The sequence below is a fragment of the Phyllopteryx taeniolatus genome, chromosome 11, assembly GCF_024500385.1.
Source record: "Phyllopteryx taeniolatus isolate TA_2022b chromosome 11, UOR_Ptae_1.2, whole genome shotgun sequence".
NCBI lineage: Eukaryota > Metazoa > Chordata > Actinopteri > Syngnathiformes > Syngnathidae > Phyllopteryx > Phyllopteryx taeniolatus.
This window is the reverse complement of record NC_084512.1, coordinates 12,283,601-12,298,217: the sequence shown is the minus strand read 5'-3', so window position 1 is coordinate 12,298,217 and position 14,617 is coordinate 12,283,601. Positions and strand designations below refer to the sequence as shown.

At 40.9% G+C, this 14,617-nt stretch overlaps 3 protein-coding genes across 5 annotated transcripts in view; 1 reads left to right on the top strand and 2 right to left on the bottom strand.

Moving 5' to 3' along the window:
• Nucleotides 1–1,016, bottom strand: part of snx5 (sorting nexin 5) — a 12,454-nt gene extending 11,438 nt beyond the window's left edge. The window contains exon 1 of the mRNA XM_061790161.1: nucleotides 725–1,016. Coding sequence (XP_061646145.1) covers nucleotides 725–760 — 36 coding nt within the window. The 5' untranslated portion in view covers nucleotides 761–1,016. The remainder of the gene's footprint in view (nucleotides 1–724) is intronic.
• A 116-nt stretch (nucleotides 1,017–1,132) lies between these two features.
• On the top strand, nucleotides 1,133–6,136 carry mgme1 (mitochondrial genome maintenance exonuclease 1). Of its 3 annotated transcripts, none has more exons than XM_061790163.1 (5): nucleotides 1,133–1,893; nucleotides 1,957–2,176; nucleotides 3,293–3,425; nucleotides 3,503–3,639; nucleotides 3,962–6,136. In XM_061790163.1, coding segments are annotated over exons 1-5 (1,005 nt in total). In that variant the 5' UTR covers nucleotides 1,133–1,379; the 3' UTR covers nucleotides 3,963–6,136. The 3 variants fall into 3 exon arrangements, with proteins under 3 accessions (XP_061646147.1, XP_061646148.1, XP_061646146.1); XM_061790164.1 differs by having other exon boundaries at nucleotides 3,503–3,643; XM_061790162.1 differs by having other exon boundaries at nucleotides 3,503–6,136.
• Nucleotides 6,137–7,190: 1,054 nt separating this feature from the next.
• Nucleotides 7,191–12,432, bottom strand: LOC133485563 (glycine N-acyltransferase-like protein 3). Its single transcript, XM_061789463.1, has 5 exons — nucleotides 10,659–12,432; nucleotides 10,445–10,552; nucleotides 10,257–10,377; nucleotides 9,547–9,679; nucleotides 7,191–7,971 (listed from the first exon to the last, which is right to left on the bottom strand). Exons 1-5 carry the CDS (start codon nucleotides 10,731–10,733, stop codon nucleotides 7,572–7,574), a joined length of 837 nt encoding a protein of 278 aa, XP_061645447.1. The 5' UTR covers nucleotides 10,734–12,432; the 3' UTR covers nucleotides 7,191–7,571.
• Between the last annotated feature and the right edge of the window lie 2,185 nt (nucleotides 12,433–14,617).

The window sequence follows — 14,617 nt, the reverse complement described above, 5'->3', positions numbered from 1 at the left end:
ATTACAATTCTTATTCTCTGGCTGGCAGTAGAATATACTGTCAGGACCACGGTCGTGAGGATAAGCGGTTCAGAAAATGGATGGATGAACGAATAATGATGGTGATGATGATACATTTTATTTGGAGGCACCTTTCAAGTCACTCAAGGTCACCTTACAAAAAATAAAAGCAGAACAGATAAAAATCATCAACAAAACAAGAGTATTAAGATAAAAACAACTGAGCCAAAACTGAAGTGCAGAGTGACAGCAAACTGACAATCAAGGACACCTTCCAACATTAAAATTGCATGTGTCAGCGTTCCTTAAAAGTGATTCTATAAAAGCCAGGCCATAGTCTGAGCACGTGACAAACACGTTTAGGTGTGATTGCAAGTGGACTGAATGAAGAATTGGCATCGTATAACTATGAAAACACACCAAGATTGTGTTATTTAAGATAGTCGACTGGCCTTTGCACGTTTAGATAGTGTACATCACTAAACGTAACGACGCCATCATTTTTTAGCTGCACTTGAACGTTAGAGTCACGTTAAACCGCTTTGTAAATAATCAGCTCCAAGCCAGTTGCTAATGTTAAAACTTAAAAGGATCCAAAAAGAGTTAGCGGCAGAAACCTAGCTAAACACCCATCGTTGATCTTCTAACTTATTTTAGCGCCCGTAATGACATCGCCATAACGTTTAAAAGAATGTTAAGGCTATATATGCTTGTTTGGCATTACCTTTTCGTTGTCGCTTTCGTGTAAACTGGCTGTCATAACTGGACCGAAGTCGAGTGAAGAGCAGCAGCGTGAGCGTGAGTGAGTAGCTAGCGGTTTGACGTGTTGTCAATTAGTTTTTTTTTTTCTTCGCACAAAAGGGATTATTGACTGGGTACTTCCAAAATCGACCACATAGTCACCTCAATTGTAACTATGTCTGGATGTGGATATGGGAATTAAAGTCTTTTTTCAGCCATTATCATTACTGTAAAACTGTAACCAGACACCATCCGTCCTATTTCGATCACTCGGCTCGCACAGACGTAGTTTAATATTTTGTTGAGCATTGTGGGTAATGTAGTTTCGGCTTCAAAACTATTGCAGTTTTTTTGGTGACACCCAGGACTTCAATCCCCAGCTATGCCAGTTGTGCCAGCAGCCTCCAGTGCTCCATGCACTCCGCTACCAGACGGTGGCAGAAATTCGCAAAAACGTTGCTTCCCAAACAAACGTTTGAAGAAGAAGAAAGTTGCATTGGCTATAAGGAAGTCGTGTCACAAAGCAACATGTCGGGCTAGTTTTACTACTGAAAAGCAAGTATTAAGTCTTTATTTAAAACCTTTACGCGTAGTAAGCAAAAATCAAGCTGTCTTCTGATACTCTTGCATGAAAAAAAATGTTCATATTTAAACGTGCGCCATTCGCCGGAGGTTTTCGGATGCTTCAGTACACCTCCCTCACTTTCGGCTTTTGCATAGCCTGTCATCGCTCCAGCTCCCGCAGGGGGGCGAGTCCGTACAACTCAGTGGACAGTGAGCGCTACTCGTCTCTTGTAAAGTCTGTCATGTCTTCTCGGGTCAGTTCTCAAACGCCCGAGACCATTCAAGCTGAGGATGAGCACATGTTTGGACCAGTTGTCAAAGTTCAGACTACGTCGAGACAAGCGACGAGGCTCCCTAAAGTCATGTATCCCTTCTCACATTGCGAGGACACTCCAGAAACAGAGGATCTTGAGTCAGTACCTCCAGTCCGGATTGTATTAAACCGGGACCGAGATCGGTCCTCCATACCGAGTGTGACCAGGATTCTTCAGGCGACACTTTCACCAGAGCAGCTCTTCTTTCTGGAGAGATGGAAGAGGAAGATGGTTGCAGAACTGGGGGAGGAAGGTTTCAAAGACTACACCAAAAGTAGGTCTTGTAGCATGTCACAGGTTAATACGCTTCATTTAATTACATTTACATCTTAATCAGATTTGTTTAGGCAAGGGAAACTTTTCCATTCAGCCCTGGAGGAAGTTCTGATGTCATTTGCAACAAGGGAAGACGATCAGCATGCACCCGATGTGCTGGGATACATGAAGAGCATCGCTTACATTCTGGAAGATGTAAGCGCTGCAAGAGCTATCGAGAGCAGTGTGCGGCATGACACTCTCAATTATTTGGGCATCGTGGACTGTGTGGCCCGCTACAGGCAAGTATAGTGCTCAACATTAAAGCAACATGCAAACCTATTTGTTAGAAAACCTTGTCTCTTCTTCAGTATCAATCATGTACAACATAATATACTACAAAATACTGCGAAAAATGTGGGCTTTTAATTCTCACACAAAAATGGACCAAAAATGGGTACACACCAAAGTCAAAATATTGTGTTCACTGAGAAAGGGATACAAAGTAGTGCTGAACGATATTGGGGGGGGGGGGGGGGGGGGGGTGTTTTTTTTTTTTGTACCCCTGCTATGTATATAGCGATGTGAATTTTTTTTTACAGTAAATTACAGCAGGGAGTGACAAATAACTTGAAGCAAGAATGTTTTGCCTCTTGTTTGGAGAATGTTTCACTATATGTTAAACTATGGGTGAAGTAAGAGTCCCCATTCTGTGGTTTAAGAAAGTCTGAGGTCCTACAATCTTGCTCATTCACAACATATCTTGGAGTGATAGTAGAATGGTTTTTTTTGTACTGATCATAACGGCAAAAAAACAAGTCATGTCCTAAAATTGGCAAATTGAGTCTGACTCAAGTCATGTCACTCAAGTTGACCACCTCTGGCAGAAAGTACAATAAAACCTGTGTAGCCACTTGATGCCATTCACACAACAAAGTAAGTCTTGGCTTCCTGCCAGTATATCAGCTGTGTTCAGTTAAACTAGCCCACATTTCACACAAAGTCAAGTTGTGAGTGAATTGAGACCAAATAATTATTATTTCAGTATTAGTATTTTTTTGATATTTTGGGGGGATGTTGTGATGTGAGATTTTCCCGATGTAAAATGGGTGCATTGGCTCCATAAAGGTTGGGAAACACTACCATAGTCTTATCACTAACCTACGCTAATGCAATCGTAAATTCCTAATTACTGTAAATATTCTTATGAAAAACTCCATGAAAATAAAACAACCAAATGAAAAACAGAAAGCATGGCTGTAACTGAGCATGCCTCGTGCCACGTAAAGACATTCTTATGATGCCGCACAAAGTAGCTAATTGCGTGGCGTTCGTAACCTCGAAATGGGGGACCCCATGTACTGTATCACTCTAGATTTGTGTTCATGTTCACTTGACTCAAGTCTTCTTGTCTTCAGAGGTGTTCTGTGTATTATTGACTGGAAGACTTCAGAAAAACGTAAACCGTTCCTGAGCAACACGTACGACAACCCAATTCAGGTGGCGGCCTACGCTGGAGCTTTGAACGGTGATGACAGATACAAATACCAGGTATTAATTATTAATATGAGTGACTGTATATAATCACATGGAGACCAAAGCTCATCCCCCACTCTTTCTTTTTGCAGGTGGAGAACGGCCTCATTGTTGTTGCTTACAAAGATGGCTCACCTGCTCACGCACACCAACTGAATCATGAGCTGATGTTGGAGTATTGGGAAAAGTGGCTGATTCGCTTGGAAGAGTTCCAAGAACAGAGGCGATAGCAAGTTGTCATTTAAACTCATGTCTAATTTGATTCACTGTGCACAGATAAATTCAGTGTAGGATAACAATTCAGTGTATGTGGGAAAAATCGTTTAATTATACATTTTTTTTCTCATTTTCCGACAGATTTGTCTTCTTTAAACGAAATACAGCATTACTACTTTAAGGGGTGCAAAAAACAAAAGTTTTCAAGGGGTGTGAAAAGGCACAGAAATGGTTGCGAACTGATGATTGTAATGGGCTTCAGAAACAGTTCAATTAGGCAGAAGAAATGGCAATATTACTAAACATTATACCTAGATTTTTCCTTTTCATTTCAGATCCAGTGAAAGGTGAACAGCACAAGTACAAATTTCCTTGATCCTTCCAAGATGTGACAAAGTTGGGGAAAATCATCACCAGCAATCATGATGACCATTTTAGTTAATACAACCTATATTTTCTACACTAAAAATCAATCTATAGTGGAACCTCAATTTACGAACGACCCAGTTTTCCCAACCAATTCGGTTGATGAACAATTTTTTACAAGAAAATTACCTCAGGTTTTATACTATTTTTGGTGTACCAACATCAGTCTTGGCATGGCCACAGAAGGCTCAGAAAATGTGTGCTTTTTCTCGGGCCGCATAAACATCACTGGCTCTGTGCTTCAGGTATCTTTGTTTTCTGCCTAAATGGCAGCCACATCCCACAATGCAATTCACACATAAGGGCAGTCTTCAGCCCACCTACACTATATTGCCAAAAGTATTTGCTCACCTGCCTTGACTCAAATATGAATTTAAGTGATATCCCATTCTTAATCCATAGGGTTTAATATGACATCAGTCCACCCTTTGCAGTTATAACTGAACTCTTGTGGGAAGGCTTTCTTTGTCTCATCAGACCAGAAACCCTTCTTTTTCATGGTCTGAGAGTCCTTCAGGTGCCTTTTGGCGGGCTTCTATGTGCCTTTTACTAAGGCGTGGCTTTCGTCTGGCCACTCTATGGTCGTCCTTCTGGAAGCTTCTCCTCTCTCCACAGAGGACCGCTGGAGCTCTGACAGAGTGAACATCGGGTTCTTGGTCACCTCCCTGACTAAGGTGCTTCTCCCAATTGCTCAGTTTAGAGGGGCGGCCAGCTCTAGGAAGAGTCCTGGTGGTTCGGAACTTCTTCCATTTACGGATGATGGAGGCCACTGTGCTCATTGGAACTTTCAAAGCGGCAGAAATTTTTCTGTACCCTTTCCCAGATTTGTGCCTCGAGACAATCCTGTCTCAGAGGTCTACAGACAATTCCTTTGACTTCATGCTTGGTTTGTGCTCTGACATGCACTGTCACCTGTGGGACCTTATATAGACAGGTGTGTGCCTTTCCAAGTCATGTCCAGTCCACTGAATTTACCACAGGTGGACTCCAATTAAGCTTTAGGAACCTCTCAGTGATGATCAGTGGAAACATGATGCACTTGAGCTCAATTTTGAGCTCTGTGGCAGAGTCTGTGAATACTTGTGATTTCTTAGTTTGTTTTATTTTTAATAAATTTACAAACATTAAAAAAAAAAAAAAAAAAAACTTTTTTAACGTCATTATGGGGTGATGTGTGTAGAGTTGACAAATGAATTAATTCCAATTTGGAATGGGGCTGTAACATAAGAAAATGTGAAAAAAGTGAAGCACTGTGAATACTTTCCGGATGCACTGTATGTTGAAGCAATCAGAGGTCCTTTCACTGGAGCTCAGGAGCTAACATTTTGGACATTTCCAACTTTGTAGTTAGGGATGGCCCTTTCCTGTTCCAACATGACTATGCATCAGTGCACAAATCAAGGTTGATAAAGACACATATGAGAGAATTTGATGTGGATCAACTTGACTGGCCTGCACAATCCTGACCTCAACACTATAGAACACTTTTGGATGAATTAGAGCGTAAACCAAGAGCCAAGCCTTCTTGGCCAACATCAGTGTGTAACCTCACAAATATGCTCCTGGTAAAAATGGTCATAAATTCTCATAAACTCACTCCTAACCCTTGATGAAAGCCTTCCCACAAGAGTTTTAAGATGTTACAGTCATATTAAATATGTCATATTAAAACCTATGGATTAAGAATGGGATGTCGCTTCAATTCATATGTGAGTCAAGGCAGGTGAGAAAATACTTTTGGCGATACAGTGAACCATACATGTTTTTGGAATGTGGGAGGATGCCAGAGTATCTGGAGAAAACCCACACAAGCACGGGGAGAATGCCACACAGACCGGAGCCTAAATTCGAACCCAGATCATTTAAAACTGTGAGACAGATGTGCTAACCACTTCTCACTGTGTGGTAACAATTATGTTGTTAATAAATAGATATTTATTGTTGCTATATTTTTTTTAAAATAAAAAAAGGCTTGAGGTTTAACTATGCTGAATAATTGCCCAGCCGAGACCAACAACAGACTAAAAAAAAAACTGTAATTAGATTCCGTTGCACATTTCCAAATAAAGAAATGTTAACAGTTCTGTGATTTGTGGTATCTCTATAGGTGAAAAAATCTCTAAATCAATGGGATTGTGTACAGCTGTTTCTTCATTTACAGATGAGCTGACATTTTTTTAAATTGGTATATGAATTAGTGAGATTTTTTCTTTTTTTTAGCTGCCACTGTGGTTAAGCCTGTCAAAAGAAATGGGGACCAAATGCAAAAATGGTTACATAGCATACATTTCACGTTTGAATATCCATGTGATGACACTCACTGCAAAGTGATTAGTCTGAGTCCCCTTACTGATTATGTAGCAGAGAATCCAAATAGAACCTTAAAATAAACTAACATCTGTCAAAAAACAACTTTCTACCAAAGCGTTTTAGCCGTGACATTCATTACATGAGAATGTCGGCGCTTGATGTTTGTGCTGCTTCGGCAGCATACTTGCAGCAGCACCGGTTTTGATGAGGGGAATGTCGACCCTGTTCAACTGTCACTACTTGTTGATTTGCGCCTTGATTAGCAGCATTTTTGCAACAACTGCTGGAATCTCTGCACTGTTGGACTGCCTGCAATGGTGGCCTACGACTGGAACGATGAATGGCTGGGAGCTAAGCAAGGAGTGTCGACAACATTGAGCCCAGAGATGTGGAGATGAGAGAGACACAGAGCTTTAGAGTCAGGCGGATCTCGATGGGACTGGAGAATGGAGCCATTCTTTCTGTACGTGTGTTATTCGGCAACGGACGCTACAGTTGCTTGTTTACATTAAACATAGCTTGTAGTAAACATGAGTGAGGTCATACATGCTGTGATTGCAACATTTATGATCCATCGGTAGTCAAAAGTAAAAAAGTCAAAACAACTTTCTGCTTCAAAAACAAAGAGTATGTATGATTGGAGAAGATTTTGGTGGTTAAGGTAGGAATTTATTCTTATTGGTCTGATTTTTTTTTTTTTTTTTTTTTTGTGGTATCAACCTCTATATTCCACACATTGCGGATTGACAATAAAAGCTACCATAACGAGAAATTATACATAATAATGTCTTTATATGTTGTCATTCACATTCAGTGAGTCACAAGAGACTGGATGAAGAATTATTTAATATATAAGACAGTAAAGCCTTTTAACATTGGTCTACAGAAACAATTATAAATGCAATAGCAATATTTTCATTTCAAGAGCGAAGTTGTTACTTTGCATTTCTCTACATTGCCTATGGCTAAACAGTGAAAGTGTCAATTGTAACAAGCCGTCATGTAAATGTAATCAGGTAAAGTAAGATAAATGTATCAGGAATATCATCCATTTCAAACCAAGTTGTTGAACAGTTGATTTCGCTCATGCCACCTCACAAAGCAGTCTAACAGATGTGGACAATATAAAAGCCGCAGGTTTGTTTTGTACAAGGCAAGTGATTCACTTAGAAGTTTTATCTGATACAGCGTGTCGGTTGCTTCTTCAAATCAGGTGTTGATCGCAACCCATATCTCTCTGTAAGAGGGATCCTCAATAAGGCCCAAGCTTTTAACAAGCTTGTTTGAGACCAAGTTGTCTTCCTCTATGTAGCAGAACACTGGGTAGCCCTCAGCGAGGAGTCTCTGGGCCATGGTGTAGACCAGGACTGTAGCATAATGTTTTTGTCTGTGCTCAGGCAGAGTATACAACATGCCCATTGCCAGGTATTCATATAAAAGCAGCCATGATACAGGCTGACCCTGACCATCAATGATACAGTATGAAGGGAAGTAGCTGATCTGTCTGACAATTCTCTTGTAGCCTATTTCATCCCCTCCAAACTTCCAGGTTTGATTCACCAGGTGAGCGTGGGAAAGATCGAGAGATGTAATCCTAGATTTAAGATCACTGTAGGAAAAAAAAGGGAATGTAAATAATGTATAACTTATACATACATGCAGGTCTGAAAGTAATAATCGCAGAGTTTTGTTATAGTATTTTGTTTTCACCATACAGGGCCTCATACAAAGGGGTTTTATGCCCACGCTGGGAAAAGGGAGGGAACATTTTTTTTTTTACAAGGAAAATAGTCCCAATATTTTGAGGATTAAGTGGCCATTTTAATGAATGAATGTGAATATTCCAACTTGCGCACAACTGTCAGACCTCTCATATTAACCCAGTAGGCCTATTATCATTAAACATTTCTTAAAAATACTTATGCGATTATCAAACAAACGCAACTCCTCAACGTGGGTACTGGCATTGGGCCGAAGCCTCCTTTGTCCAAATTTGGTCAATCGATATTTTTTCACAAATTGATACTATTGGTAAGTCCCGTGGGTATGTTATTTTTACAAATTATTGACCAATACAAAGTGTTGAAAATGGCTTGCTCTCTTTGACAATGCAATGTTAATGGCTCTACAAACAAGCCGTTTTGGTATCCTGAAAAGTGATAGTTTTGAGAAGGGAGGTTTCCACCCGACACCAACGCTTTGCTTATAACAATATTGTTATTTTTTTATTCATCAGTATGGCTGAAAATCTGGGGGTTAACCTGAAGAGGGCTGTGCTCAAGAGATGCTCTTCCATAGTTTGCACTTTTTTCAAGGTAGAAATGGCTAATATTGTCAAAACAAGTCGTGACATTTTGTCAGACTCCTAACTACAGTAAAAAGACAGTAGCCTACTGTAAAATCAAATCAAAAGGGACTTTGAAAGTATTAGATTTAGGGGTACCCTAATGGGCCCTAAACCATCTTATTGTAGATTTCTTTGTATATATATATATATACACAAGGAGATTGAAAAGTAACTCCCTATTTTAAAATACTTATAATTTATTCGTATGTTGTAATATTTTTCTCAATTTGTTTGTGTATGAGTGGCCAGTCAGAAGTCCTGACTTAACACACTGCGACTTTTTTCTGTGGGGTTGGTTAAAGGAGCAAGTCTATTCTACCAAACCAACCACTTTGGAAGAACTTGAAGGGCAAATACGAGAGTTCCTTGTGAAATCAGTTAATGCGGTTCCCAGGCGGCTTGAGAAACTGGTGGCTAATGCTGGCGCCCATAATCGAATTTTAAATTAAACTCCATGCAGTACACTTTCTTCTCATGTTCATTTCTTGTAAGAATTATAGTTCAGAAATAAATTACAAGTACTTAGAAATAGGGAGTTACTTGTATATGTGTAATTTATTATTTTTATATTATATATATTTGTATATATTTTTTCTCTAAATTGTTTGGTTGTACAGGTTAGAGGACACTATTATTATAATAATTATTATTACTGTTATTATTATCATTAATGTGAAATTGTAGTTTAATTTGGGTAATTTGACAGGTGTGTGTTCATTTCCTGTGTCCATTTTAAGGAGTAGTGATTGCTTACTTATGTTTGTATAGTTAAGATTGAGGGCTATGATAAATTATGAGACTGACATATTTTGTAATCTTAGAATATAAATTGCCAACCTGTCAAATGCTGGTTTGACCAGATGGCTACTATCTGGCAAATACAGGAGATGCGCACATGCCCGATGTTTGTAGCTCAGTTGTCTCTGCGATGAAACCTCTTTGAGCATGGCGGTATGAGAATTGTCATAGCCTGCAATGAAATTGCAAATAATAATTTTCATTCCATCTCTATGGCAAAATACTATCCATCCATTTTCCATACCGCTTATCCTCACTAGGGTCGTGGGGGTGCTGGAGCCTATCTCAGCTAACTCTGGGCGAAAGGCGGGGTACACCATGAACTGGTCGTCAACCAATCGCAGGGGACATATAAACAAACAATCAGTCGCACTCACATTAACATTTACGGACAATTTAGAGTCTTCAATTAACCTACCATGCATGTTTTGGTATGTGGGAGAAAATCCACGCAGGCACAAGGAGAACATGCAAACTCCACACAGGGGAGGCTGGATTTGAACCCAGGTCCTTAGAACTGTGAGGCAGGCCAGTCGTACACCGTTCCTCCCAAAATACTATGAAATTTATTTACCTTTAGATTTATGCACTTTTATTTACACCACAACACAATACTGTATGTGTGTAATGGTTGATATTGTACTACTACTGTCTATTTAATGACAATTTTTGATAGAAATGTTGGGTGCCAGTTTCAAAGAGGTACAGTATGTGCACCCTGTTATCCTCTAAAAATTCTGTGAAATTACCTCCAATTGTAAAATAAGTGCTCCAGTCTATTGTATCCTCTTCTAATAAAATTTTCCTCAAAATCTTCTCATCCAGGCAGTAGAACGTTACCACTTTTGTCCAGTCCGAGGTGTGTTTCTTCTGTGAAATGAAAAAGATGTACCGAAGAACAAAAAACTACCAAAATTTGTATGGGATACAAACTCACTTGTGGGTCAGGGCGACAAATGATGACCTTAAAATCAGGCCATGTATCAACAATAACCTGTATGCTACTTGGTTTGTTTCTGTTATAAGCATACAAGTATCCATAGACCTACAAAGACAGTAAAGAAGCAGCACCGGTTTACAAACAAAAAATTAGTTACTTTAATGAAAGATTAAAAGGGTTCATGACAATGCTAAAATGTTTGCAGGTCTACCTGAAAACTCTTGGGTAAGTATCTCAGCAGAACAGTCTCAGCAGTCATTTGTTCATCTTTTTGGAGGACCTTCATTTTCAGTTCCTTGATATGTTGTGTGTTCCGCAAGCTTCACTGCTCTTCCCCCCTTAAATGAGTTCAAAAGTCGAGACTTTGTCAATAATTAACTGTTGATCATTGCTACTCATTTATCTTCTCTCCATCCAGAAGCTGTGTTTATAATTTATTATTCTATGGATAATAAAACATGAAAAATGCACATACAGCGCCCTGCAAAAGTATTGGCCTCCTTCTCAAATTATTATATTTTTGCATAGTTTCCCCACTTTAATGTTTAAGATCAGACAAATATAACTCAAGTGAACCTAAAATGCTGTTTTTAAATGATTTAATTTACTAAGGAAAAAAACTTTTCAAAGTGCCTGATCCTGTATGAAAACTTAATGGCCCCTAAACCTAATAACTGATTGAACCATCCTCAGCAGCAACAACTGAATTCAAGCATTTTCTGTTACTGGCAATTAGTCTTCCACATCTCTGTGGAGATATTTTGGTCCACTCTTCCTTGCAGAATTGTTTGAATTCACCAAAAATGGAGGGTTTTCGAGCATGAACGACGGCCTTATACAAGTCACGCCACTGCATTTCAATCGGAATCAAGTTCAGACTTTGACTAGGGCACTCCAAAACCTTCATTTTGTTTTTTTAAGCCATTCAGAAGTTGACTTGCTGGTGTGTTTTGGATCGTTCTCCTGCTGCAGAACCCAAGTGTGCTACAGCTTGAGGTCACGAACTGATGGCTGAACATTAGCTCAGAATTCATGGCGGCTCGGAAAAGGAATGAATGAAAGTAATACAAAACACAACTACACAACACAATTACTATATAATGAATGTACTTCTCTAAACAGTTAATGTACTACACTACGCAAATAATTTACTACATAGCTAGACAATTCATATGCTACGCATACTGTACTACAGTCTTTCATGTAGTAGATGTTTCACACATTCGTATAGTTATCATTTGCACATCGCAACAGTGTTAGCTACACAACTTAGTGTGTTTTTGTGTGTGTACTGCGCAGCCCTCTACCCGAGGATTGTGTGATTGTCCCCGAGGTGGCCGCCTGCCTGCCTGCCAAGAGGTGATTTTTTTTGTCTTCTTCTTCAAGTTTTAGGAAGTCATTGTGGTTCAAACTTATTTTGCGTGTCCAGGTGTTGTGCCCAAGAAGCGGTTGGTGGCTACCGCTGTAAGCGTGACCCTGAGTGGATGGCGGCGACAGTTTGTCGGCTCCCGCGCTGTCGTCCATGCTGCCGCTGGATATCAGTATGGAAGCTGTGGACACGGCCTCGGGCAGTGAGGGAGGCTGACCTGGAGTGCGAAGGTCATGCAAAAAATTGCCAAATTTGCTTTCCGTTGCGCTTGTCCTCATTAGGGTTGTTGGGGTCATCTTAGTCCAAATTGTTCTTGTTTTGGTTTTGAATGTGGAGCTGTCCTTAATCAATCCATCCATTCTCAACACCGCTTATCCTGGTTAGGGTCGGAGGGCGCTGGAGCCTATCCCAGCTGACTTCGGGCAAAAGGCAGACTACACCCTGAACTGGTCGCCAGTCAGTCGCAGGGCACATATAGACACGGACAACCATTCGCACTCACACCGTCACTGAGTGGGAACTGAACCCACACTACCCGCACCAAAGTCGGGCGAGTGTACCACTACACCATCAGTGACATTCTTAATCTATTCTCGAATACTACACGGCCACAGCAAAAGCCGGCAAAATCGACTGCTCTAACACCAAGCTCAATAGAATTAACAGACCGTAACATAACCTAACAAGTAATTGCTTGGACGCACATTACTGTGAATAAATGGAAGGTGAAGAATGTCAAAGTGTCACTTGGATTCTGACACTTTTCTGTATGCAGCCTTCAGAAGAACAATGAAGACACTTGATTTAGAGTCTATAATGAAGCTGACGTGTTTTCAGAACGTGTGAGGAAAAAGCTACTTGAGCAAAGGGACAACATGCTACCTACTCACACAAAGGCCAGAGCCAAGATTCCAACCCAAGCCTCAGAAGTGAGTGGGAGACGTGCTCACCGTTAGGTCACTAGCCATAGTTGGTTCATTCAACTTCGATCTTTAATCTCCTCCCTGTCTACAGACACCACAGTTGTGCCACAGGGCGTCGTCCCGGGGCCCCCCGCCTCTTCATCACACATTGTGTTACATTCTCATTAGCAAAAACACAACTTCCACTTGCACTCCAACAGAAATGGCACCCAGCTCCACCTCTCCAGCTATGATTGGTTGGCGACCAGTCCAGGGTGTACCGATTCTTTCGGCCAAAATCAGCTGGGATAGGCTCCAGCTCACCTGCGACCATAACAAGGACAAAAATAAATGGATGGATTGTACAGTGTCCTGGAGTGCTCTGTGAGGTCCCTTTAAATAAATCTTCTTAGGTGTCACCTTTGGGACAGACGACTTGCCAGACTCAAGAAGCGGCGTGTGTGGGGTGGGTCCGAGCGGGACGGGCCTGGCAAATGTGGACTGGGTGGATGTGAGTGGGCGGCATTGGAGGGCAAGAACACGACGTGGCCATGAGCATCCTGGAAACTTACCTCCACATCCTCTCGCATGGAGGTCAGTTGCATGGTGTGCTCCGAACGCGGCCTGCATGTCAAAGTCACTTTGATTGGTCACCAGGTTACTATGGGGGTGGCATGAATGCCATCATCCTATTCACTGCTTGCAACCTGCCCGAGAACACCATGAATCGCTGCGAGTACGTCATGGAGAACCTCTTCAAATTTTTTGGGACGGATGACTCAACTGTATAGTCCACTATATCAAAATGCGTATATAGCATTGCCTTGAGATACAACTGAGTAGATACAAGTTCTTCAAGATAGGAGCTGTTATTCGGACGATTTTTTGCTTTGACCCTAACGCGAGCAAAAACTTGAGATACGAGCACTGTAGTGAGGCAGTGAACTCAACTCAACTTGCTTCACTTTGGCAAATGGCGAACAATCGTTCCAAAAAGTGGCTTTAAGCTGTTTATTTCCCCTTCCAGTTCAGGTTTAGTCTAAAACTAAACATAAAATAAAGACGATGATACTTTGTGAATTTCAAACAATATAGCTTTGCCTTAGGAAAGCCCATTTAACTTAATGCTAGCAAACAATACAAAACGCCATAGAAAGGGTAATAAATAGCATAAATGTGGGAGTATTATCACATTTTAAGCAACAAATATTTGAAGCAACACATGTAGACAGACAATATAATACTCACTGGCATCTATTCTTTATCCTCTGTGAAAAGCAACTAATATTACTGGATCTCAGTGAGTTGTGACCATCTCCATATAGTCTATCCATGTTTCTATAATACTGGCTCCAGGTGGCCAAGGCGGACACACACCAAAAGGAGCAGCACAATGTCCATTGATTTGAACCGCCACACTACCAGTCATTCAAATTTGTCCTCTGTATAAAATAGTTGTAAACTTGAATATCTCCCAGCCAAAGTACACGACTGAATGAACTCCTTTTGCTATCTACAGAGGACATTCAGGTTTTTCAATGATAGCAAATGTGAAGGGAGATGGGGGGCTTTGTTACTATTCTCTTGTCCATCCATCCATCCATCCATTTTCTGAGCCGCTTCTCCTCACTAGGGTCGCGCTGTACCCTATCCCAGCTATCATTGGGCAGGAGGCGGGGTACACCCTGAACAGGTTGCCAGCCAATTGCAGGGCACATATAAATAAACAACCATTCACACTCACATTCACACCTACGGGCAATTTAGAGACAATTAACCTACCATGCATGTTTTTGGGATGTGGGAGGAAACCGGAGTGCCCAGAGAAAACCCACGCAGGCACGGGGAGAACATGCAAACTCCACACAGGCGGGGCCGGGGATTGAACCCTGGTCCTCA

Excerpts from the sequence above, each read along its gene's own strand:
- mgme1 (XM_061790163.1), top strand. The coding sequence starts at position 1,380 with ATGTTCATATTTAAACGTGCGCCATTCGCCGGAGGTTTTCGGATGCTT. Across the intron at positions 1,894-1,956 it reads TTTCAAAGACTACACCAAAA|ATTTGTTTAGGCAAGGGAAA; the intron begins GTAGGTCTTGTA and ends CATCTTAATCAG. Across the intron at positions 2,177-3,292 it reads GACTGTGTGGCCCGCTACAG|AGGTGTTCTGTGTATTATTG; the intron begins GCAAGTATAGTG and ends TCTTGTCTTCAG.
- LOC133485563 (XM_061789463.1), bottom strand. The coding sequence starts at position 10,733 with ATGAAGGTCCTCCAAAAAGATGAACAAATGACTGCTGAGACTGTTCTG. Across the intron at positions 10,553-10,658 it reads ACTTACCCAAGAGTTTTCAG|GTCTATGGATACTTGTATGC; the intron begins GTAGACCTGCAA and ends CTGTCTTTGTAG. Across the intron at positions 10,378-10,444 it reads TTTGTCGCCCTGACCCACAA|AAGAAACACACCTCGGACTG; the intron begins GTGAGTTTGTAT and ends TTCATTTCACAG.